The 24,968-nt window shown below is 43.7% G+C and overlaps 1 protein-coding gene across 1 annotated transcript in view; it reads right to left on the bottom strand.

Moving 5' to 3' along the window:
- The window catches only part of SAXO1 (stabilizer of axonemal microtubules 1), a 110,139-nt gene extending 88,179 nt beyond the window's left edge, over positions 1–21,960 (bottom strand). The window contains exon 1 of the mRNA XM_084238292.1: positions 21,899–21,960. Coding sequence (XP_084094418.1) covers positions 21,899–21,945 — 47 coding nt within the window. The 5' untranslated portion in view covers positions 21,946–21,960. The remainder of the gene's footprint in view (positions 1–21,898) is intronic.
- Between the last annotated feature and the right edge of the window lie 3,008 nt (positions 21,961–24,968).

The following is a 24,968-nucleotide window of genomic DNA, read 5'->3' as shown; positions in this document are numbered from 1 at the left end:
AAAATGTAACTTGGAAATAGCCAAGGGAGTTTTGAAGTCAAGAAGGAAAAGAGAAGCAATGAGGAGGCCTGAGACACAAAGCCCAAGCAGGACTGGAATCACAGTCTTGCCAATCACAGGTCACTGAACTCTTGAGGGATGGGGAAGTGGAGAGCCAGGAAGCAGAGGGATGCAAGGAGTAACACAAGGAACTGGGAGATATTTTCCTGGACCTCATGTCCAAACTCTCAAAGACCAGCAAGCCGACCTCTCACCTCCTGTCTCTATACCCTAATCAGCTGCAATGTCACGGGATGAAGAATGAGACAAATGAGGAGAGGGACAGGAGCCCCAGCCACTGCAGGGGACTTTTTCAAAGATGGACTATTTTTCAGAATGCACGCCCCTTAGCCACTCAGCTAGGCAAATGCTTTCATAGCATCAAAATGTGTTAATCCCCAAATTGAATGCAATTCATTGTCCAGCTGACTGATAGATCAACTAAGTCAAAATGCCCACTCATTACACATGCAGCAATTATTTCCAAATAAAAGTCCGTATTTTGCCTTCAAATAAACACTTTTAATCAGTGCCACACAGTATTGGCAGACAGAACTATCTGTCTTTAGTGACTGTAATTTTCCTTCCCTGTGTTCAGAGAATAGAAGACGAAGGATAACAAAATTGTGCCCAAGCTGTTCTCTTATCGGTTGGGGGTGGGAGGGAGATCTTCACATGTTAAAAAAAAAATCTGCCAAATTTTAAAATTGAAAGAAAAATAAATTCTAGCAGAAATGAGAAAGCTAAAAAGAGTTTCAAAATTAAGTCACCCCAAATTGTCACAGCAGAAAACTCTCTAAGATGATGTTGGTTTTTAAGCACAGAGAACCCCACCACTTCTGATATTACAGCTTCAGTTGAAACTAAAAACTCTACTAGGAATACCCAGAGATACGGCCATGATGACATAAACAGCTCAAAAAGAAGCCCCCAGTTATTAGATGTGGCAAAAGGGGGTTGGGGGGACTGCAGATGCTTTTTTGGCTCCGTGCAAATGCCTGAGACCCCAGGTGGAAACTGTGAAGTAATAGAAACAATTTGGTATTTAAATCTGTGAGGAGTACACAGAATGAAATGGAACAAACATCAGGGAAAATTGAGATTTCTTGTGGTGTTATTCCCCAAGTGGAAGCACTCTGCCTACTAAAACAGCTGTGAGAAATCCTGATTTTCTTACACTCTTTCATTACCAAAGCCAGTCAGATTTTCCTTTACTCATGCAATTTCCATTAGCTCAAAAGAGAATATTCACTTTCTAAAGAGGTAAAGTCCATTAAAGTTTTTCTTTTTTTATACAAATAAACATTATTAACCTAAAAAAAAAGCTTTCTATGACGCTGAGACCTAGTAAGTTCATTGAGTTCACTCATTTTTCAGTCTTCCCACGAGGGTCTAAAGTGCTTCAGTAACTCTGAAGACATCCTCAGGCAGCAACGGAACATTCTGTGCAGCGGTAGCCCAGGAGCGTGGTTATGGCCTGATTATTAGAACTAGGACCCACATTTCCTGTCTCCTTCAAGTCAGTCTTTCCATCAAGCTCACTTCTGAGGGAAAAGGAGGATGATTCCAGGGGCTACTCTGTTTCTTTACATCTCCAATCCCACTGAACTAACACTCCATTTGGCTGGGTTCTATACTTCTAGAAATCCCCATCTTTAACAACATGGCCATGAAGGTGGGAGCAAAAAGATTCTGAGCACCCATAACATGAATGATGTCCCAGAGCCTTTACTTATTACTGGTCCAAGTCAGGAACCTTCCTTTCCTCCTGCATATGTCTATGGTTGGGGTGGCCCATTGTCCAGAATCGAGGCGTTCACAAAATACGGGGGTTTTAAAGTCACCACAGGTATGCAGATTTAAAAAAGTCACACAGGTACACAGGTATACAGATATTGAAGAAGATGTGCTCAATGGGTTCATATTCCTGTTATCTGGAAAAGTTGATTAAAAAAAATCAAGAGGGCCTCCCCTGGTGGCGCAGGCGGTTGAGTGTCACATTGTGAAGTTGTCCGCAGCCTCTGCAGCACCGGTTCAATTCTGGCCAGCCAGCGAGAATCCCACATGGTGCAGCAGACCTCTCCTGTCTCACCCGCTGCTCCCCTCAGCAGTGTATTTCGTCAGTCTGCCTGTTCTGTTCCCTGCTCTGTTTCAGGTGAATCCTCTCATCCTCCCACACATCTGGCCTGTACCCCAGTTCTTGTAAAAATAAACAAATAAAACTTTAAAAAATAAAAAGAAATCAAGAAGGTATGTAATAGAGGTACTATAATAATATAGCATTTTAGAAAAATTTTCTTTCAACACAACTTACGTGAGCTGTAGGCATGGGACAACCTTTCTCAACAAAACTACATAAAGGAACATTTTATTAGACCCAATTACAATGCTTATCTACCAAACACTGAATATTTAAATGCAGGCTCAAAGCTAAGTACTTAACATGCTTTATCTCATCTAATCTTTTCTATATTCACATTTTATATATTGAGGCACTAAAGCTCAGAAAAAAATTTTAAAGGCAGGTTTATCTAACCCTAGGGTATGATCTAACCTGTTCACTACTCTTTGGTGTCCTGCATTGCTCTATATCACATCCATGTTCTCATTGAATAGATTTTAAATTGCTTTAAAAAAGAAATTATATCTTCAACTTAACCTTATGGCACCATGAAACCTAAGCAAAGTTCAGATCACTAAGTGTATTTAAAAGAAGATCACATCTTCTTCAAATTCAGTACCAAATAACTCATTTTTTTAACTATTCTATTTCTCCAAATCCTATAAAATGACCTAATGGGGAATACAGGCCCAGGACCACCTACAGGTTGGGAAGGGAGGGATGGACACAAGGCACCAGCCATTCCTGTCTCAGTGCCCCACTTTGCACCAGGAGCCCCAGGGCCACATGGGGATTTCAACACCACAATGTGGCTAAAGGAGATGTGGAGCAAAAGGAGATTCCCCCTCAACCAAACTGAATACATGTATAAAAAGTACCAGAAGCTTTTTTTAATATGTACTCATGTTCCCGGTGTGCGCAGAGCTACATCTTAGATTCTAACACCTGAGACTTGGTCAGCCTGCTTTCTGACTGTAGGCAAATTAGCAGAAGCTAAGGTCAAAATAGGATTCCTTGGTTTATGTTTATTTAGTGCAGAATAAACTTCACCTACTAGGCCTCTCTCTGGTGGCACAGCAGGTTGAGCGCTGCACTGTGAAGCTGTCCGCAGCCTCTGCAGTGCTGGTTCGATTCCCAGCCAGCCAGGGAGATTCCCACATGGTGCGGCAGACCTCTCCTGTCTCGCCCGCTGCTCCCCTCAACAGTGTCTTCAGACCATCTGCCTGATCTGCTCCCCGCTTGTCTCTGGTGAATCCTCTCACCCTCCCGCACCTCTGACTGTACCTCATGTCTTGTATAAATAAATAAATCTTTTTTAAAAAAGTTGTGAAATACAATTAAAAAAATAAACTTCACCTACTAGAATATGGATAGGTTGTTCAACCCAAATGGTACAGAAAAAATAAATGTACAAATTTTTAACCAAAGTCACTTAAAAAAACCAAAAACTCAAGATTCAATTATGATACTTATAAACTAATTATCTCCCTCTTCCATATTTTCACATTTTTATTAAGCCATTTCAAACCCAAAGGTAAGCAAAGAAAAGAGAAGGCCAATGTAGAGAGCGAAAAGTAAAAACCTTTGCTTTTTACTTACCAATACTTAGTCACCATAGGGGGGTTAAGAGTTAATTTTTTTTTTTTTCCTTAGAGCTTTGAGATGTTTTCAGGCTCAGGGGTGCTAAAGAGCCTAATCTCTGACCTTCCCAAAATCCTTAGGCCTAAATTAAAATCATCTGTAACAGATACAATGTAGAACAGGATCTAAAATGAGAAATGCTACATGTTAATGTCATCTAATTTGTGGTTAACTATAGACCTGCAGCTCTAGCATGGGTGAGGGATGGGAGGGTGGTCTCAAAGCAAATACAGCAAGATACCCTCTGTATTCACTAGGGGCCTGGCCAGGCAGGGGTGCCAGCCAGCCAGCCTCTTGCAGAAAGGGACATCAGAACATCACACCCTTCAGACAGGTAAGTTACAGCATTCCCCTTCACTCAAAACTCAGATTAGCAGGGCCTCCCCAGTGGCGCAGCGGTAGAGCGCTGGGTTGCAAAGCTGCCCGCGGCCTCTGCAGCGCCGGTTCGATCCCCGGCTGCTCCCCGGCCACCAGAGGAGGGTCCCACATGGCGCGCAGACCTCTCCTGCCGCCCGCTGCTCCCCTCAGCAGTGTACTTCGGTCCTTCTGCCTGCTCTGCTCCCCGCTCTGGCTCTGGTGAATTCTCTCACCCTCCCGCGCTTCTGACTGTACCCAGTGCATGTATAAACAAAACAAACAAACAAGCAAACAAATAAATAAAAGAAAAGAAAAACATGCCTCTAAAAAAAAAAAAAAAAAAACTCAGATTAGCAATCTGGTCGTGATATTTTTTGATTTCTGTTAATTTTTAAGAAAACATTCTCTAGCCAACAAAATTGTGTTTCTAGGTCTCCTCCCTCTGAATTAGTAAAGCAGGCATTCTGTCAACACACCGCCCTTGCTGGGCTGGTCAATATTAAGGCACGCCAGAGGGACTGCTCTGCTCTCAAGAAGAAGCACCAGCAAGGCATGCGGGGACGTGAGCTGGTCTCTGTGGATCGCATTCCATGGGGCCTCTATCCACCACCTCACCTAGACTGCAAAGTGGCTTCAGAACCTGTCTGCACATTTGTACACTTGTGCTCAAATGGTTTCATGTGAGTTGACTGCAGATCATGGAGGGGAACCAGACCAAAGAAAGGAGTTTTCCTGAAAAATAGCATGGTGTGGGCCTCCCCGGTGGCGCAACGGTTGAGCGCTGGGTTGCGAAGCTGCCCGCAGCCTCTGCAGCGCTGGTTCGATCCCCGGCTGCTCCCTGGCCACCAGAGGAGGGTCCCACATGGCGCGCAGACCTCTCCTGCCGCCCGCTGCTCCCCTCAGAAGTGTACTTCGGCCCTTCTGCCTGCTCTGCTCCCCGCTCTGGCTCTGGTGAATTCTCTCACCCTCCCGCGCTTCTGACTGTACCCAGTGCTTGTATAAATAAAATAAATAAATCTTTAAAAAAAAAAATAGCATGGTGCATGCACATGGAAATGCAGGTGGGTGGCTAAAGTTTCACCTTCGAAACAAAGTCCAGCCAACAGCTTTTGCAATTCCAGCCCCTTTTACTTTTCTTAGAGATTATATTGCCCTCTTGTGGGAAATAGAAAGGCAAAAATCCACGGTCCTTTCCCTTAGCCTTACCAAGGAAGATACGTGGTGCAGTCTGCTTTTTTAATTTTTCAAAAGAAAGAAGTGTGGACTTGTTAAAATCAGATTTCATGCAATGTTAGCAACCAATTCCATTTTTTAGAAAAAATATTTGGCAGGCACCCCGTTTGTGGACTGAGTATTATGCATTAACCTCTAGAATAGTTTGGTGATGGGGAATGCAGGGTGTTCATCTAGTCAGCTTGGCATGTGGGATGCATGGCAGGGAATAGCTAGACAGGGAGTGTGGTGCCTTGAGTGTGGGTCTTTCAATCAATGGGCAACTACCCAAAGGCTGTGAATCAGTGGGGGGGAATCTTTTTGCTCAGATTTAAAGCTTCCTGGGGGAGGGATGTAGATGATCAGGAGGACCAAAACTTGGTGACAGGCTTTCCTGATGTCTCTCCCACCCCATGCATGATGAGAACGTGGGACCTCCTGCCACCCAGGCCCTGCAGGGGAAGTAAAGCCAGTGTTCTGAGAAACAGCATCCTCTGGTCCTGCTGGGGTTAGGGAGCCGGTAAGCAAGGTCACCAAACAGATCATGGAGACCTGGAAAGCGGTAAAAACTCCCTACAAGGGGGAATGGGGGAGATGAAGTGAAAGGTCCTTTCTCAGGAAGGACTGAGAGAAAGTCAGAGTCCAAACCAGAAGAGGCTGCTGGTAACATGCTGAGCTGGCCCCTGACACCCGCTGCCGGGAACACCCGGAAGAAAAAACTGCACCTCTCCCTTGCTTCTTGTTCATCAACTGGAAAGATTTGAAAGCCTTAAAACTATGTCTCTTCTCCTTAAAAAAAAAGCACAAGTCTTTGATTTTGAGATTGAAACTAGTCAAGTTAGTCACAGGTTTCTTAAAGTGTGGTCCACAGTGCACTCATGTCAGAATCACCACATCATGACATCAAATCATATTAAACTTGCAGTTAAGTAATATCCAAACACCTGCAGATTCCTGGACCTCAGAGACAGTCAAAATAAATGGGGACAGCGTGGCAGAGGAATGTGCATTTTTCTAATAGCTCGCCGATGTTTCTTAAGTACAGGTAAGGCTGAGAACACTGGAGTTTCCGACCTTCACGTGGAGGAGGAGAACACCAAGGTGGGGAAAGCTTTGTGTCTCTTGAGAATGGGAGAAGATCCAAGGCTATGAGAAAGCCCCAGTTGCAAGGCCATCAAATCATTGTATTAATACATGGCTTGAGAATGTCTCTAGTCCTGCCATTCTCAACTGGAAGCAAATTTACCCCCTTCACCCTCCACAAAGGTACATTTGGCAACATCTGGAAACATTTTTGATTGTCAGGACTGGGTGGGTGACACTGGCATCTAGTGGGTAGAGGTAAAAAATGTTCCAAATGTCCTGTAATACACAAGACAGTTGAGAAAGCCTGCTTTAACCTGTGTTGAGGCTTTTATTTTCACACATACTGAAATTTAAACACAATTTTTAATTAGCCTTTTTTTTTAAATTTTCAGCAGCCTAACATCTGAAGCCCACCCTTTGAGGAATTCCCTGTCATGTAAATGTTAGAAGATTTGCCCACTTAGGGAAAGCAAAAGGACATGCATCCCGACCCCTAATTCTGCAGTGAGACCTGAGAACATGGCTCAGGCCTGGCCAATCAGAAGCTCCCGCTGGGAATTTTAATGTAGAATAAAATGAAGCATTGACAGTGAAGAACTCACTGCACAGGCAAAGACATGGGCAAGGCCAGGTCTACATCCAGCGCAGGAGTTGCAGCTGCAGTGCGCTGCGTCCTGAGGGGCATACGCAGCCTCCTCCCTGGACTGTCTCTGGAGGGTGAGGTGGGCTGTGGTTCTGGCCTCTTGGCCTCCCGTATACCTTCCCATCTTCATCCTCGGTTCACCCACCTTCTTGGTAACTCTGACTGTCCCTCTAGCTTTTTGTTAGTTTAAACCTGCTTGAGCCAGCCAGTGGCCCTTCCAGTCGTTGCAACCAAGAACTCTGAATAATATAACATTCCAGGGCCCTCCCTGGTGGTGCAAGAGGTTAAGCACCGCACCATCAAGCAATCAGCAGCCTCTGCAGCACGAGTTCAATCCCCGGCCAGCCAGGGAGCAACCCACATGGAGCAGCAGACCTCTCCTGACTCGCCCGCTGCTCCTCTCAGCAGTGTACTTCAGTCAATCTGCCTGTTCTGTTCCCCACTCTGTCTCTGATGAATCCTCTCACCCCCCACACCTCTGGCCTGTACCATAGCTCTTGTATGTATAAATAAATCTTTTTAAAAGATGATAATAATATAACATTCCAGGAGCTTTCATTAGTACTAGAATCATGCTTTTAAAATATTGGCATCTAGTTCCTTCTTACACAGGGACGAGAAGCTGGAGAAGCTAAGAATGACAAGACAGAAACCCTCACGCCACACACCACAGGGGTTCAGAGCAGGGACTACACTACTGGAGTAGGAGACAGGGGTGACTCGTGTTTCCCTTTCTTATTGTATTGCATGAAGTCATTTAAGATTCTTCAGATTCCTTTTGGGGCAGAAAGTCCCTTATAAAAATTTGTTTCTAGACAGAGCAGTGGGAAGAGAAATGTGAAGGCCTGATTCATGGAGGTTGTCACCATTTCAGAAACTCATGATGATCGGCAGCAAGGACCATGAAGGGCATTCCAAGGCTGGAGCCCAGTTTAAGAAATGCTCTAATGTGATGGGAAGTGGGGAGTCACAACAGAGAAGTGTGGATCACTGCAGCTCTGCAGTGGAACAATTTCAAAAGTCCAGACACTGGTTGTTGAAAACTTGAAATACATTTCCCACAAAAACCTGCCTCCCTTGGTGGCAAGTCTCAGGCTAACACAGAAAGCTTCCTAAATATTACTTGCTACATGTAGACATACACAGGCAACGTTGTAGAAGCAACAGATGATGCTTCTTACACATTTCATGAAAGGTGTCAAAGGGCTTATAGAAAAGCAGCAGCACCAAGTGAAAAGCAGGTTCTGCAGAATCAGTGGAGAGAGACAGAAGGGTGAAGTCTGCACATGTGCTTTATGCGTTAAATAGAAATGTTTTAAGAATCCTCTTAACTTCCTTGGTTTTCCAGGCACATATGGATCTCGGTTTACTCTTCCTATCATATGCACCCATAGTTCTTTGCTCTGTAGTAGTCTTTCAAGTTCAATCATCATATTAAAATAAATGCTCTTCTCCCTTCCCAGAAATCTGGGTTTTCAGTGTTGAAAAGGTCCCTAGAGATCACTCTGTCAAACCTCCTGTCCAATGCAGGAATCCTTTCCACAGCATCCCAGCAGGCACATACCCAGCTCAAGGACCAGAGGCAGTCTGCCCCAAGGCCCTACGATTCCAAACTAATTTTATTTGTACTGACCCCAAATCGGTTTCCATGGAACAACCACTCAGTGGTCTTAGTTCTACCCTCTGAGCAACCTAGAACAAGTACAGGCCCCCTTCTGCACCAACTGGTCTTTCCAATACTAGTTGACAAGTCATCTTGTCCAGATCAAATTTTCTCACTTCCAGAATGCATTCCCTATCCTGCTTGCTTGTTGGTATACTTGAAAATATAAAGTTTCCAAAAGGAAAAGCAATTTTCTGTTGCGGTCTGACCAAGCCGTAGTCCAGTAATTAACCTGTGCTGACCTGGACACCCTAATTCCATTCAGCCTGAAACTAAGTTTACACTTCCTAGCAGCCACATCATGCCATCAAATCATATTAAACTTGCGGTTAAGTAATATCCAAAAACCTTTATACAAACTATGGCCAAGACAAACCGCTCCCAGTATGAATACATATAATTGATTTTTCATCCCAATGTAGAACTTCATGTTTACTCTTGTTATGTTTCAGCTCAGTTTTGGCCCAGTGCTCCACACTGTCAAAATAATTTTGAATCTTGATTCTATCATCTATCACACTTAATCTACTCTTCACACTTCGTGTTTTCAGTACTTTTGATAAGAATGACTTCTACATCTCCATCCAAGTTTTGATAACAACGTTGAACAAGAAAAAGTTAATGAAGCCTCATGGCAAGATGCTAGTGGTGCTATTCCAAGTCCGTAAAAAGCCATCAATCAATGCTCAATGGGCCTCTTGTTCAATGAGCTGGGAATCTACCTAATTAAACTATCATACAATCCATCTTTCACTAACTTTATCTACAAGGATATCTTGGCAAGAGTCCTCAAGAAACCAATCATATCTTCTTCTAATCATTTTTTCCCTACCTGTAACCCTATTACACACACACACAAAAAAAAAAAAAAAAACACCAGCTTCCCAGGTTGTATCAAGTAACCCCATGCCTCCCAAGAACTCAGCTGACTGGACAATGAAGAAGGACCCTGGATGCCAGGGGAACCTCGTCATAGGCTGGTTGAATCCTGACCTCTTCTCCTTGCTGGGGAAATAGTGCACTGAACTCTAGTCTCCTTGGTTACCTGAGCTGAGAAGTGGTGTAAAGCCATAGCTGGGGCAGCCACAGGTGGCCAAAGTGCAGAGGAAGTCAGAGTGCTGACAGGAAGCTGGAGCCTCCAAGAGTCCGGGGGCCAGAGGAAGACAATCATTCTAACTAGCCATTCAATAATGTTTGGAAAGCATCTGTCGATATTCAGCTCTGTCCATCTTCATCTCAACTTTTCCCTTACTTCTCTCCACTCACCAATAGTTGTTCCAGAACACCTCTGCAGATAACTTCTGCAGAGCCCCGAGTTGGAAATTCTCTGGACCTAAAATTCTCTGGACTATAGAGAACAGGAGTTACCTCTCCTGGTGATCACTGATTTTTGTATAGTTATTTTACTGTGGTAACAACATAGAACAAGAGATCTACCCTCCTTAATTTTTCAGTGCATGATATAGTACTGAGTATTGGTACAAATGACCTCTAGAACTTACTCATCTTGTACAACTGAAACTTTATGCCCAGTGTGTAACAGCTCCCAATTTCCTGCTTCCTCCAGCCCCTGACAACCATCATCTCACTATGAATTGGGCTACTTTAGATAGCTCATAGGTAGAGTGATGTAGAATTTGTCTTTCTGTCATTGGTTTAGCAATGTTCTCAAGGTTCATCCAAGCATCACATATTGCAGAATTTCCTTTATTTTTTTAAAGATTTATTTATTCATGCATATAAGAATCGGGGTACAGGCCAGATGTACATATCTGTGAAAGATGTGGGAAAGTGAGAGGGTTCACCAGAGACAGAGCAGGGAACACAACAGGCAGACTGACCAAAACACTGCAGAGGGGAGCAGCAGGCGAGACTGGAGAGGTCTGCCACGCCATGTGGGCATCTCCCCAGCCGGTCCGGATTGAACCCAGGCTGCAGAGGCTGCGGACAGCTGCACAGCACCACCCTCAACCACCTGCGCCACCAGGGAGGCCCAGAATTTCCTTTTTTAAAAACCAAAAAAATATTTCATTGTAGGAATACACCACATTTTCTTCATTAATTCATCCATCTCTGCCTGGCTATTTTGAATATTGCTTCAGTGAACATGGGTGCTATTATTTCTTTGAGACCCTGATATCAATCCTTTCAGATACATCACCAGAAGCAGGATTGCTGGATCATATATTTCTTGTTTTTAATTTTTTGAGGATCCACCATAGCGGCTGAATGATTTTGCATTTCCACTAAGAGTGTGAAAAGGCAGCTAAAAGAATGGGAGAAAATATTTGCAAGCACATTTGCATGTATTTTGTAAGGAGTTCATCTCTAAAATGAGGAACTCCTATCACTCAACAACAAGGGGAAAAAAGGCACCTGATTAAACGGTATATGAAAAATTGTTCAATGTCACTACTTATCAGAAAAATACAAATCAAAATTACAGGATACAACCTTGTTAGATGGCTATTGTCAAAAAAAGGTATCGATCACTGATATTTAAAAGTTCAAAGATCTTGACAGACCTGAATAAATACACAAAGTTTATAATTAATCCAAACCAGGTATATAGACAGTCTAGTTCACTATCCCACGTTCTTTCCCTGACATTATCCATTTGAAACTGGCTAGAAGAACAATGTATTCAATAAATTATTTGCTTTTCATTTTGAGCTCATGTTCACAGATATGTAGATTTTCCTTTACTTGAGAACAGAGTTGAAATGCATTGTCCTTGAGAGTGAAAATAGATAGTTAAAGTGGAAAGTTCTAATTTTTTTAAATGATCATATAAAGACAATGTTTCTGAAATGAAATACTAACTTACCAACACCAGCAAAATTTAACTTCCTTATGGTACAAACTCAATTTGTTAATGTCAAAATGAGCAGCTTTGAATATTCTGGATATCCAAATTATTGAAAACATGGACACATTTGGCTAAGTGGTGGGCTTTACAGCCATTTAGAAACATTGCCCTTTGCTTCTAGAGAAATAGATGCTTTAAAGTTATTTTGAGAGAGTATGTACAGAAAATGATAGAACAGACTGGCAGAGCACACTCTGCAGCTGGGATGCCTCGGATCTCTGGATCATTGTTCTTAAGACTTAGAACGTTCTCAACAGAATCCAAATGTTTGCCAATGTCATTGTGACCTTGTAGAATCAATGTTGGACTCAAGTGCAGGGGTTCTGAGAGGGCCAGCACCTCCTGCTCGTGTGAAGAGCAGATGACATCTTTCAGACCCTCCCTGCTCTCCAGCTGTAATCACATCCCTTCAGTATTTCAGTACTTCGTTCACTTGTAATTCCCTGCAGAGAGTTTTTCATCCTCTGCTACAAGTTTATGAACAATGTCAACACACTCCCTGGAGTGCTGGGCCTCCACGGGCACAGGAATCCTATCCACACCTCGTAGGGCCTCCCTGCCCAGCACACAGACCAACATCCTTATTGCCATTTATTTAATAATACTTGTCCTGCTATATAAGGTAGACATTATTCTGTTTACTGAAAGCACTGATGTAATCCTCTCATCAATCCTGGGAGGCAGGCTCTGTGACTTGCTCCATTTTACAGATGAGGACACTGAGGCACAGAAGCAAAAACTGCTGTAAAATGGATCAATGAGATACACTGATGAGGGGAAAAGCTGGAACTCTGAACCCACATGGTCTGGCTCCAGGATCTGTGCTCTGACTCCATCCTCTACTTCTCATAAAATAATCAGGGAGTTATATGTTGAAAAAAAAAAAATGTCAAGAATGGAAAGGACGTGTGGGCCTCCGTGGTGGTGCAGACGGTTGAGTGCAGCGCTGTGAAGCTGTCCGCAGCCTCTGCAGCATGGGTTCAATCTGGACCAACTGAGGAGATGCCCACATGGCGCGGCAGACCTTTCCTGTCTCGCCCGTTGCTCCCCTCAGCAGTGTTTTCAGTCGTCTGCCTGTTCTGCTCCCCACTCTGTCTCTGGTGAATCCTCTCACCCTCCCGCACATCTGACCTGTACCCCAGTTCTTGTATAAATAAATCTTTAAAAAAAAAAAAAAAAGAATACAGTGGAGGTGAGATACCGAGATACCTTTAAAGAAATATTCAGGAACTACAAATCCATTCAGAAGATCTAAGTGAGTAACAGACTTAAAGTTGGCCTATTTCAGAGACCAATTTTGTAGTTATATCAACAGAAAAAAGAAATGCTGCTCTTTTGAGAACTTTTGGGGAGAAGACTCTTTTGTCTGTATTATTGGGATCAACAACCTTTTGCTATCTGTGAGGCATTTAAGGGCCCCACGCAATTTGCTTTCATGGAACTTGTGCCACAATCTCCCTCTCAGGCTCTACTCTCCCTTGATGAGATGCCGCCCTGTCTCCATCAGCTCCACGCCTCTGCAGCTGGTGTAGACACTACCAGTCACACAGCCTTTTCCTTGGAGCGCAACACAAAGCCTGTGCTCCCTTCCCACCACATCCTCACTGCATCCTGGCAGTAAGTATTGGATTATCCCTATTTCACAGAAAGATTAAATCACTTGCACCAAAGCAAGTGTTAAAAAGTTAAAAAGCAGTAAAGTCAGGATTTGAACCTGATTCTTCTGATTCTGCCTCTCAATTTCCTGACACCCCATACAAATCATCTCCCCTTCCAAAGTGATGTCTGCCACTTCTGATGTCCCACATCAATTATTTAACTAGTCTCATTCATTTGAAGCTTAGCTGTGTTCCTCCCCATCAGACATGCCACTTTCCCAAATAAATGACACACACCCTGGAGTTCATTCTGTGCGGGGTATGGTGTGATAACAGACTCTAAAGCAGGTGGTGCAATCCCTTCAAGCCATAGACAGGGTTGTAAAGCAATGTTCCCTCAATAAAAATAATAATATATACTTTACTATCAATGTCTCCAGATTGGAGTTTAAAACAGCAGCAACCATATGGAATTACAGCAGGGGGACACTAAACTGATCAATTTGAAGCCTATCAGACTGAGTTTTTTCTGCCATAACTTGAATGATTACTAATCTGTATAATTTCATAATATGTGAAATTTGACTAATTATACATAGACATACTTATTTTATAAATGAGAGGTACATAGGAACAGAAAATTAAACATTAATTCTGTATCTCAAAAATGCCATCGTTCCTAATAAAATATGAAAAGTGCGGAAATTCTACCGTAAAAATAATTCAATGTCAAAGTGAAAGATTTTTTTTTCCCCTTGAATTTTCTATCTGGATTCTGCTGACGATAAAAAGTCACCACCAAGCATCTATTAAAGCCATTCTTTGTCTTTTTTCTTAATCAGAATTTATGAAGTCAATTTTATTTAAATTAAAAACAAGAATTCTTCTTAAAACATGTAATAGCAAACCAATTCCTCGATTTTTTTCTTTCCTCTTAATTTGTAACAGAGACTCTAAGAAAATAAAATCTAAGGTTAAGGAAATTTCCATCGATGTGAAGAAAATATTTTCCAAAATTAAAATAACAAGTTCCTCCCTGGTTAACATAACTGATTTAAGTTGCAGATACATGACTGCCCCTCAGATCACCTTCCTCCCTGAGCTCTGTGAAAGGGCCAAATCCACATCCTTTTCAGCAATTTGCAAGTCCTCTGTGGGACTACCTTTTTTATAAAATGCTGTGCGTACTACCAATGCTACATAAATATTTCATGATACATTACCCAGTCCTGGAATTTCCTGCAAGATTGTGCAAAGTCTTTAAAATAGTGCACTGCAGGCCATAAAATAATCACACATAAAAGCAGTATCAATCCCTTGATTAACCACAATTTTCTTACAAAAATTTCAGAAAAAGTAGTGTTACTACATTTTCATCTCAGGAGAGAGATTTGCTATTTATATTACTTTACTAAAAGGCTTTTAGAATTATATCCTTTTCTTTTTTACATCAGATAATATTTCTCAATTGGACAGGAACCTTTATATTATAATCAGTAGTCAAAAATGATCCAGTGTGTCTTGAAAATAGACAATAGACTGAATTTAACATCTACCACAGTGTGTGATATAGAGGAATAAAATTTAATTGATTGCTCTAATTTGTGCTTAACATTTAACAAAATGTGCTCCTGTATATTAAATTTAATCTCAATGCTTTGATTTCCTCGTATGTAAATAAAAGAACTAGACCACTAATGCACTTTCAGCTTTAAAAAGATGCTTAACATCTTACTTTATCTACTTGCATCCCCAGTTTCAAATTTAGTAATTTGGAACAAGAAGAGTTCAGTAAACAGAAAACACCCCCAGGGGAAACAGAGGCTGAGATCAAGGACCAAACTTCCAAACCAAGACTGTTTCCCATATTGGGAGATACCCAGCAAGATAATATATGAGAAAGTACTTCTAAATTTTTCAGAATTCTACAGAATATAAGGTGTGGTGATGTTAAATCCTGAAGGGTGACATTTTTCAGTAACAGAAAATGCTGGGGATAGTCAGATATAATTGCAAGTATTATCTCGCAAATACAAAATAGTATCACTCCAGTTCTCCAATGTGGCTCCGTTGTCAAGATAATAAGGCGAAAGGATAGCTTAATTTTTAATTAAACTCACTTTACTGTATTTCTATAACTCATGAATATTTGGCAGGGCTACATTTTAAGGTAGTTATTTCAAAGCCAGATTTTGACTGTCAAGTGGAGTATTGTGAGGAGCCTTGAGTTTGATACACTAAAATATGTCTAGTTTTTTTGATTTCTGTGTTGTTTTTTTTAAGCCAGCAAAGCTCATTAAGAAGTTTAATGAGTGGGGCCTCCCCGGTGGCGCTCTGTGAAGCTGCCAGCAGCCTCTGCAGCGCCGGTTCCATCCCCGGCCACCAGGCGAGGGTCCCACATGGCACGCAAACCTCTCCTGCCACCCGCTGCTCCCCTCAGCAGTGTACTTCGTCAGTCTGCCTGTTCTGTTCTCCTCTCTGGCTCTGGTGAATTCTCTCACCCTCCCGTGCTTCTGACTGTACCCAGTGCTTGTATAAATTAATAAATAAATCTTTAAAAAAAAAAAAAAAGAAAGAAACTGCTATACCTCCATTAAAAAAAAAAAAGAAGTTTAATGAGTGGTTGCAAACTTCAGATTTAGATCTTTGAAACACCTTCACTTAGTAATCTGTGTTCTCCTCCTTCTAGATCCCTGATCTCTGCTGGATTCTTAAACTATTGGCGTTTCGGAAGACTTAAACGAAAGGAAAACCAGAATTTCAAAGATACTGGTTTCCCTTAGGGCTGATCCGGCTTAACTAGCAGTGAGACTTGGTCAGGAGAAGGCTGCCATCTTGTGGCCAAAAGTAAGAACTTGCTCCAAGAGAGTTGCCCATTCCAGGGCCTCTGACAGCTATTCCAAAGGAAGGAAACTTTGCTCTCCAACGTTCCAAGCATCCCCAGTTTCCTCACCAACAAAAACAAAGTGCTCAAAAATTAAAGTTGAAAGGACGCTAAAGAATTTTTTGCTCAAGCGAACTCTTGTGGGGAAGATGAAGTGGGAAAGAGGAGGAGAGATGTGGGTTTCCCTCCCTCCCGAGCAGCCCCAAGAGCCTCGAACAACTTAGAAAACTAATTTTTAAAAAAATGAAAGGAGCTACAAAATACTGCTCATAGCCAAAGAAATATTGAGAAGGAAGAAGTCTGGATGCATCACATTCTGGTTTCAAACTGTATTCTAAGACTACAATAATCAAAATATGATATTCGCATCAGAGAGCAAGAGAAAGGTAGAATTAGTTAGAACTAGAGCCCCCACCCCAAAAAAAAACACACAAGTATGGTCAGTTGACAACAAGTTAATCAATAGCATACAATGAAGAAAGGACTTTCTCTTTTAAAAAGTATTTGGGGAAAATAGTCACACACAAAAGGAAGAAACTGGACCACTATATCTCAAACCATGCACACAAACTAACACGTAATGGATTTAAGACTTAAATGTAAGGTCTGAAACCATAAAACTCCTAGAAGAAAACAGTAAGCATCTCAACATCAGTCTTAGAGATTTTTTTTTTATCTGACACTGAAAGCAAAGCCAATAAAAACAAAATAAGTGGGACTATAGCAAACTAAAAAATTACTGCAATGGACTTATGGCAACAAAAATTATCGAAATAAGGAAACCTACTGAGTGGGAGAAAATAGTTATATTTACCCGATAAGGGGTTAACATCCAAAATATATAAAGACCCACATGACTCAATAGCACAAAAAAGGAAATCCTTTCAGTCGATCTGAGCAGACATTTTCAAAAAAATACACACAGACGCAGATGATCAACAGACAGATGAGATGCTCAGCATGACTAATCATCAGGGGAACACAAATCAAAGCCACAGTGAGACAGGCTAATTAAATGGAATTGTGAGCTGGTGGGGAAGAGTTGTCCAATGTCCCACTTAAACAGGTGAACTAAATGGCAGACTGGTGGGTCCTGCTTCAACATCCTGTCCAACTTGCCGGACAGACTGACCAGAGGCTCCACTCCTAGTAGATGCTGTATCTTGATTAATGATTATTTCAGAATTTCCTGGAGGGAGGGAAGGCCAAGGATTGCACATGCACAGTTAGAAAATTCCTGATAGATGGGGGCTGAAGTCTTATTAGCATGCTAACATGCACACCTGTGTATGGAGACTTTAGATGCTAATGAAATACATAACTTATGAAAGAGTGCTTGACCTAGTATAGCCCAGACACACTATGGCGCTGCTCCCCGCTTCCCCATCTTGGTAGACCCCTGCCTTAAAAGCCCCTTCTTAGCTCCCTTTATGGAGCCAGGCTGAAATTTTTCTCACCCAGTACAACACCTCAATAAACTTTACTGGTCTAACCCAAACCCTGACTGAAGTCTTTTTCTAGAGGGTCTGTAGGACTACATTTATTGGGGTAATCAACATCATATCTGTTAAAATATTATCAAAAAGATTAGAAATAACAGGTATCAGCAAGGACATGGCAAAAAGGGGCCCTTGTGCACTGTTGCTGAGAATATAAATTAATGCCAGCATGGAAAACAGTAGGATCCTCAAAGCATTGACAACAGAACTTCCATACAATCCAGCGATCTCACTTCTGGGTATTTATCCAAAGGGGGGAAAAATTCAACTTGAAAAGGTACAGGCACCACCTTGTTTGCTGCAGCAAACAAGGCTATTATTTACAATAGCCAAGGTATGGAAACAACCTAGGTGACATATATGGATGGATATATACATGTATATATGCAACAGTATTATTCAGTCATTGAAAAGAAATTCTGCCATTTTCAACAAAAATAGATGAACTTGAGAGCATTAGGTAAAAAGGTCAGACATGGGCGCAAGGGGTGGTGCAAGGGGTTTAGATACAACCTATGAAGCTAACCACAGCCACTGCAGCATGAGTTCGATCCCCGGCCAGGGAGCTACCCACATGGCACAGCAGACCTCTCCTGACTCACCCGCTGTTCCCCTAGGCAGTGTATTTCAGTCAGTCTGCCTGTTCTGTTCCCCGCTCTGTCTCTGGTAAATCCTCTCACTGCCCCCCCCATCCCGCACCTCTGGCCTGTACCCCAGTTCTTATATGCATAAATAAATCTTTTTTCAAAAAATCAGACATATAAAGAAAAATTTCATTATGTATGGGGAATCTAAAAGATATCAAGCTCATGGATACAGAGAACAGATTCGGGGTGGGGGGGGCATAAAAATAGAAAAGGGAAGGAAAGGGGGAGGAAAATGGAGGAACTAAAGCCCAGAGAGAGCAAGTGACCCAGAAACTCCAACCCTTCCTCTCCCACTGAAGGCTCCCTCCCCCAACTAGTAGGTTTGTCACACATACTTTTCCTCCGAATTTTCCATTTTCTCCACATCACCACAGGCTGGAAAATTCAAAAATCAACTTCTAGAGTTTAGAGAACAGCTGTAAAATTCCTCATTCCATCCCAACCTGCCTCTTAGCAAACTTCATCAGGGGTGAGGGGAATGAAGACTTCCAAATAATGAGAGCCTACATGTCAGCACTGCCAGAGAGAACTTTCTACCACGATGAAACTGGCCCCCGTCTGTCCACACGCAAGTCACTATACACGAGGAGCTATTAAATACTCAAAATGTGGCAATGGGACTGAAGTGGGATCTTATTTAATTTTAATTAACTAGATGAAATTGGCACATGTGTCTAATCCAAGCCAGCACATTATCATCACCTTGACCAAAAGAATCCATTCACAGTGTAACATATGCAGATGTGGAATTATAGTGAAGTACATCTGAAACCTATGCTATAAACCAATGTTACTTCAATTTAGAAAATTTAATCCATTTGTTAGAAAAATATGTTCTGACCACTATATGGAAAGGAACTTGTTAATATTGTCCAGCAAACATTTGAGCAGAAGGCATGGTCTCTGCCTTCCAAGAGTATAAAATAGAGCAAATAAAACATGCAGACAAATAGCTAGACTCAAGATTTCAGGGACTGGGTTCCCTCTCTGAGAGGAAGTTACAGGGCTGGGTTAATGGGAGATTTGCAACTGAAACAGCCTTTAAAGGTTGACAGTTGTATAGTGGAATGGACACTAGACTTTTGGTGGCAATCACAACATAATATAAAACCTAGGTGTCAAATTATAATACAATGCTGTGCACCTAAAGCCCATATGACGGCATAAATAAAAGGTTGTGCAACCAGAGGGGCTGCGAGGGGCGGGGGGTGGGGGAGAACATGGGCATTTTAAAGAAAAGGCAGCAAGGTTAAACAACAGAAATGGGAGTGCATAAGGTCCACTCAGAGGACCCCAGGAAGCCCAATCCCATTCAAGGGGCAGTTTCATGTCAGGGGAGCATGGGAGAGAAAAACAGGAAGGTACATGAGGATCAGATTCCAAGCATAAAAAATGAGAAGTCTAAAGATGGAACAAGGGGAATAAAAAGACCAATTACAGGAAGATGGCAGAGGAGGAGGAGAGTAGAGGATTTTGGGTATGATTAAATGCCACACTGGGGGTGACAAGATCATTCAAATTTTTTAAATCCAGGGTAAATGGACGATTGCTGACGCCATTAATGGGGCAGACAGTGGGAGAAAAGGAAAACGTCTGAAGGTTCATGATAGCCAGATGTGATCAGCAAGCCCCTTGAGAAATTGGAAATAAGACTGAAGAAAGCAGAGGATCTGATATCTGTGGATCAAACCAGAGTGGAGGGGAAGAGATAGGAGGAGGCAAGAGAGGAGAGAGAAGAGGCAAGGATAGTCTCTGCATCTGATGAGAAATGGCCCCTTTGCAGGGGTGAGGGAAGAAGAGTTAGAGAACAAGCAACAAGAAGTAGAATCCCCATCACAGGGACGGGGGGAACTTCTCACTGTAGACACTGCACCTGTTATGTGTCCTGCCTTCTTAATTGGATTCTATGCTGTACAAACATGGTGGCTATGTCATATTTTAATCCCAATGCAAATAAAATCCTATCTGAATAATTCAAAACTTTAGGAGGACACAAGGAGGGGCCTATAAAGGCCCTAAGAAGCACTTGAGCCCTGGAGGTTTTCCCTCAGTAGACAAATTACCCCAGACTAAAACACAGTTCTCATCCCACCTAACAAAGCTTCAAAGCAAGACCCACGCTTGTATGTGACCTGGGTTGCCGGTTCTCAATCTTGGCAAAGATTCAGAATCACCCAAAGACTGCTGGTGCCCTACCCCCCCAGCCCCCACAGCGTGTGATTTAACAGCCTGTGCAACTGAAACCACTTTCAAACTCCCAGGTGACTCCAATGAGCAGTCAGGGCTGAAAACCATCCTTTGATGCCAGAGACACAGAAGTTTTAACTCATTTTCTTAGAGTGTCCCTTAGATCTTCCCACTACTGGTGCCGTTGTTACATTCATGTAGCACACTGTAGTTGGCAAGCACTTTTTTGCAGATTTCAAGATGGTGACACCTATTAAGCACAGTCTCCTAGCAGGAGTTGCACACATCATGCACTTCATCCTTCCAGCACCCTGGAGAAGCTGGGTTATCCAACTAAGACCCCACAAATTCCTGACAGCCAGGAAAGCTGACCCTAGAGCCCTCCTCATCAGCTGATGTGCCACAGCTTCCCACCCAGCAACCCTACAGATGTTCACGGAAGAAGGGTGGAGGGGAGCATCTCAGACTTTGCGATACAGGAGAAGAATCAGCCACAAAACTTGATGAAACCCACCTGGGACCATCTGCCTTTACCCAGCTTCATCTAGACATGTTCCTTAAAGATAACTGGTCAAGACAAGAGAGTGTAAAAGTTCTTTCTTCTCCTTATTCTTGTCCAACTGTACACCAATGGAAACAAGTTTACAATAGCTTGCACTTCTCTGACCAAAGAAACATAATTTAAGAAATTCAAAGGACTCCTCTTCCCTGGCCCATCAGCCTCCAAAAGTCTAACAAAGGGCCTCCCTGGTGGCGCAAGGGGTTAAGATGCAACCTATGAAGCTATCCGCAGCCTCCGCAGCACGAGTTTGAACCCCTGGCAGGAAGCTACCCCCATAGTGCAGCAGACCTCTCCTGACTCACCTGCTGCTCCCCTCAGCAGTGTATTTCAGTCAGTCTGCCTGTTCTGTTCCCCACTCTGTCTCTGGTGGATCCTCTCACTGCCTCCCCTCTGGCCTGTACCCTGTACGCATAAATAAATCTTAAAAAAAATAAAAGTCTAACAAAAACATCAAGATTGTCCCAACCTGGCCAAGGTTCTTTGATTTGTTTTATGTAAGGCTGGTTTACAACATTGTATATGATTTAGGGTACTGGTTCACACCTTTTCAGGTGTATGTAACCACCCCACACCCACCACCCAGGGTTCTCTATCCCTGTCTGACACTTTCTGGGCTGCAGGAAAGGCACCCGGGACACCTCACCCATTTTCAACATCCCTGTCCCTCTGAACAAAGAAACCAAGGTCATGGCAGCCACCTTCACCAGGCCCTGCAAGGTGGGCTCACCGAGTGCCAGCTGACAACACTGCAGCCTGTAAAAAAGCTTGACAAGCTGCAAGAACACGGTGATGCTGCCTGACCAAGCCACACAGGGGCAGGTCTCAGCACAGCTTTTGGAGTCTGAAAACCCAGGCTCTGGCGTCCGGGGAGCAGGTGCGGCCAACTTACCCGCAGGAGCACAGGTCACAGATGCATTTCCTCTTCACTGGAGCCATCTGGAGGCCCGGGTGTCCGCGCAGAGCATGCCCACCACGCCGAGAGCCCCAAACGCCTCCCTGGGGACGCGCTAAGTCGCGGTGGCCTTGGCAAGTGTTCTGACTATGTATTCCAAAGAAAACTTAAGTGGTCCGTTTGCAAAGTCTGGCCGTCTGTTCCCCTGCTTGAGCGGGCCTCGCTTGAGAGCAGCACCGAGCGTGGACAGTGCCAGGCCCGCGGGCTGCCCCTGACGCCGCTGCCGGGTTCCTGCACACCCGCACCCACGCACCTGGAGCGCCTGCGGGGCCTGGACTAGGACCTCGGAGCCTCTGTGACGTGGCGAGGACAGGAGGTGCGCCTCTGGGGGACAGGAATGTCACAAGGGTCGCTTGTGAGGTCAGGAAGCGACCTCACCTGGCCCAGCACCTCACCTGGCCGGTCCAGCACAGATTCCCTGTTGGACCTTGGAGAAACCTGGAGGTGAAGGACAGGATGACTGTGGAACGCTCCAGGGTTTGCAAGTCAGGCAGTGTCGTGACCACTTGTGGGGAAAGGCTGACATTCCCACATTAGGTAGCATTTTCCCAGCTCAAGGATGGTCCCTGTGCTTCTAGAAAGGCCTCTCTTGCTGTCCAGAAAACGGGTGCTATATATCATTTCCAAATCTTCCTTGTGGAAATAAGCGTCTCCGGCTTTCCCCGCATTCAAGCTGGAGAACAAAGCCGGTTCCCGACCCCGGGGTATTTATAGGTGGGGGGGGCGGGGAGAGGTGCGGGGGGGGGGGGGGGCTCAATCACTTACACAGGTGCTGGTAATTATGCCGAGGGCCAGTGGTGCTTAAGTCTTAGTTGCATCAGATCACCTGGCTTGAAAAGTCACGTTGCCCATGCAGCACGCCCCCCCCCCACCCCCGGACCGATTAGTAGGTCCCCCAGGCAGAGAATTTGCACATCTAACAAGTTCCAGAGCGGTGTAGCAGGCCCAGGGACCACCTGGGGAGAAGCACCGCTTCAGAGCCCGTTTTGCCCCCTCAGATTAGCCTTCCCCAAGTGAAATATTTCTTCAGCTTTCCTGAGAACCGCTGGAGATTCTTCCCCAAAGCCTCCGGCATCAAAATCTCTAGTCTGGGACTCTGGTTGCAATAAGGAGCCAGGTGATTCTGACCAGCATGCGAGCTCACCAGACGCTGCCCTGGTCAGCTGTTTGGAACTGAACCCAATGACACCGCCCCTTCCCCGCCTCCCTTGGGATGGGAAATTAAAGTATTGATAATCCTTATACTTGCCCTTCTTTTTCACACTTTTCTAATGCTTAATGAATAAGTAGTGAGTTGAGGATTTGGGGGCGGCAGGTCACTTAATATTCTGAATAAATAATAAACTGAATAAATAATAAATCAGGGGATTTGTTTTCTTCCACATTAGGTTCCTGAACAGAGATCAGCACACTATTGCCTGCAGATCAAATTCAGCTGGCCACCTTTCTGTATGCTCAGCAAGCTAAGAATAGTTTTTACATTTATAAGTGGTTGGAAAAAATTAAAAATATCTCATGATACATGAAGTTTACAATTCAAATTTCAACCTATAAGTTTTGAATTTTGTTTAGAAATTTGTGAAAATATTTCTGGTTTTGCCTCTTGGTCCACAAAAACTGAAATATTTATGGCTTTTCCAGTGAAAGCTTATTGTAAGGGCAGGACCTGGCCACCTAGCAGGTTCTCTGATCCCATGCAGATCGGGTAAAGGAGGAGTCAGAGTCCTCAGTGGTTTTGCAGGTTTTTATTTGGGGTTCACCAGGCATATGGCAGGCAGGGGTGCTGGCTGGGGGGCTGGGAGGCTGGCAGGCCTCCCAGCCCCCAGCAAGTCTTCACTCTATCTGGGCTCTCTAGCGTTCGTTCTGCTGCTTCTCAGCTTCTCTTTCGGCTTCTGCTTCGGCTTCTACTCTTTTGGCTTCTTCTGCTGCTTTCTCGGCTTCGGCTTCTACTGCTGCTGCTGGCGTCCCCGTGACGCCGACCTTAAAAGCACAGTCTTAGCTCAGCTGAATCCCATCTACCTATGCCCACACCCTATTCCAAGTGCCCGCCATCAGGCATGCATTCAGGACAAGGATCCGTCATCTATCCTGATGGCGGAAGGGCAGAAAAGCCTGACATTTTCTTTACCCTACACTTATCAACTCCAACTCTGGAAAGTCAAAATGGTACATCCAGAGAGGAGGAAAATTTACTGATCATTCTTAAGAACAGCAGAGGGTGAAGCTCTTCCTGGCCTTCAGAAGAGGAAGTCAGGGCTCTAGAAGGGAAAATAGAAAGTAGACAGCACATGATGGAGGAGTTGAAGCATTGGAAGCCAATGGAAACCTTCATTGACAGAGAACCTCACATGGCCCTCACAAAGGAACTATAGTGCCTAGCACCAGCCTTCTCTTGAACCCATGAATATTCCAGAAGTATGTCCTGCTAATGCTCTTGGTACACTAACCTGCCCATATTTTGTCAGTTCCAGTCAACTCTACCTTAACCCATATAAACACCTCTCTAACCTCATTCCAAACTGTTCTTGCCTGTGAAAAATTTACTGTCACTCCCTGTACACAAAATACTTCTGCACACTTTCCTGTCAGCTCTCATCTAGCTCTTAAAACTGACATAAATCTGTCATATCCATATTTCAATTCAGACCACTGAAACTAGGGTAAACACATTCAAGCTGATGAGTGCTAGAACTGGAATCAGACTTATCTTGGTCTTTGTTGAGTAAGTGAAGTATCAGGCTTTTCTGCCTTCCTGCCATTAGGACTGATGATGGATCCTCGCTGTCCTGAATGCATGCCTGATGGCGGGCACCTGGAGTAGGGTGTGGGCATGTGTAGATGGGATTCACCTGAGCTAAGACTGGGCTTATAAAGGCGGCGAGGCGGGGACGCTAGGAGAACCATAAGAGAGCAGAAGAAGAACCACAAAAGAAGCAGAGAGAACGCCGGAGAACCCAGAGTGAAGATCTGCTGGGGGCTGGGAGGCCTGACAGCCTCCCGGCCCTCC

Source organism: Talpa europaea (assembly GCF_964194135.1).
Source record: "Talpa europaea genome assembly, chromosome: 7".
NCBI lineage: Eukaryota > Metazoa > Chordata > Mammalia > Eulipotyphla > Talpidae > Talpa > Talpa europaea.
Note: the sequence above shows the minus strand (reverse complement) of the source record. Positions and strands in the feature narration are given on the sequence as shown.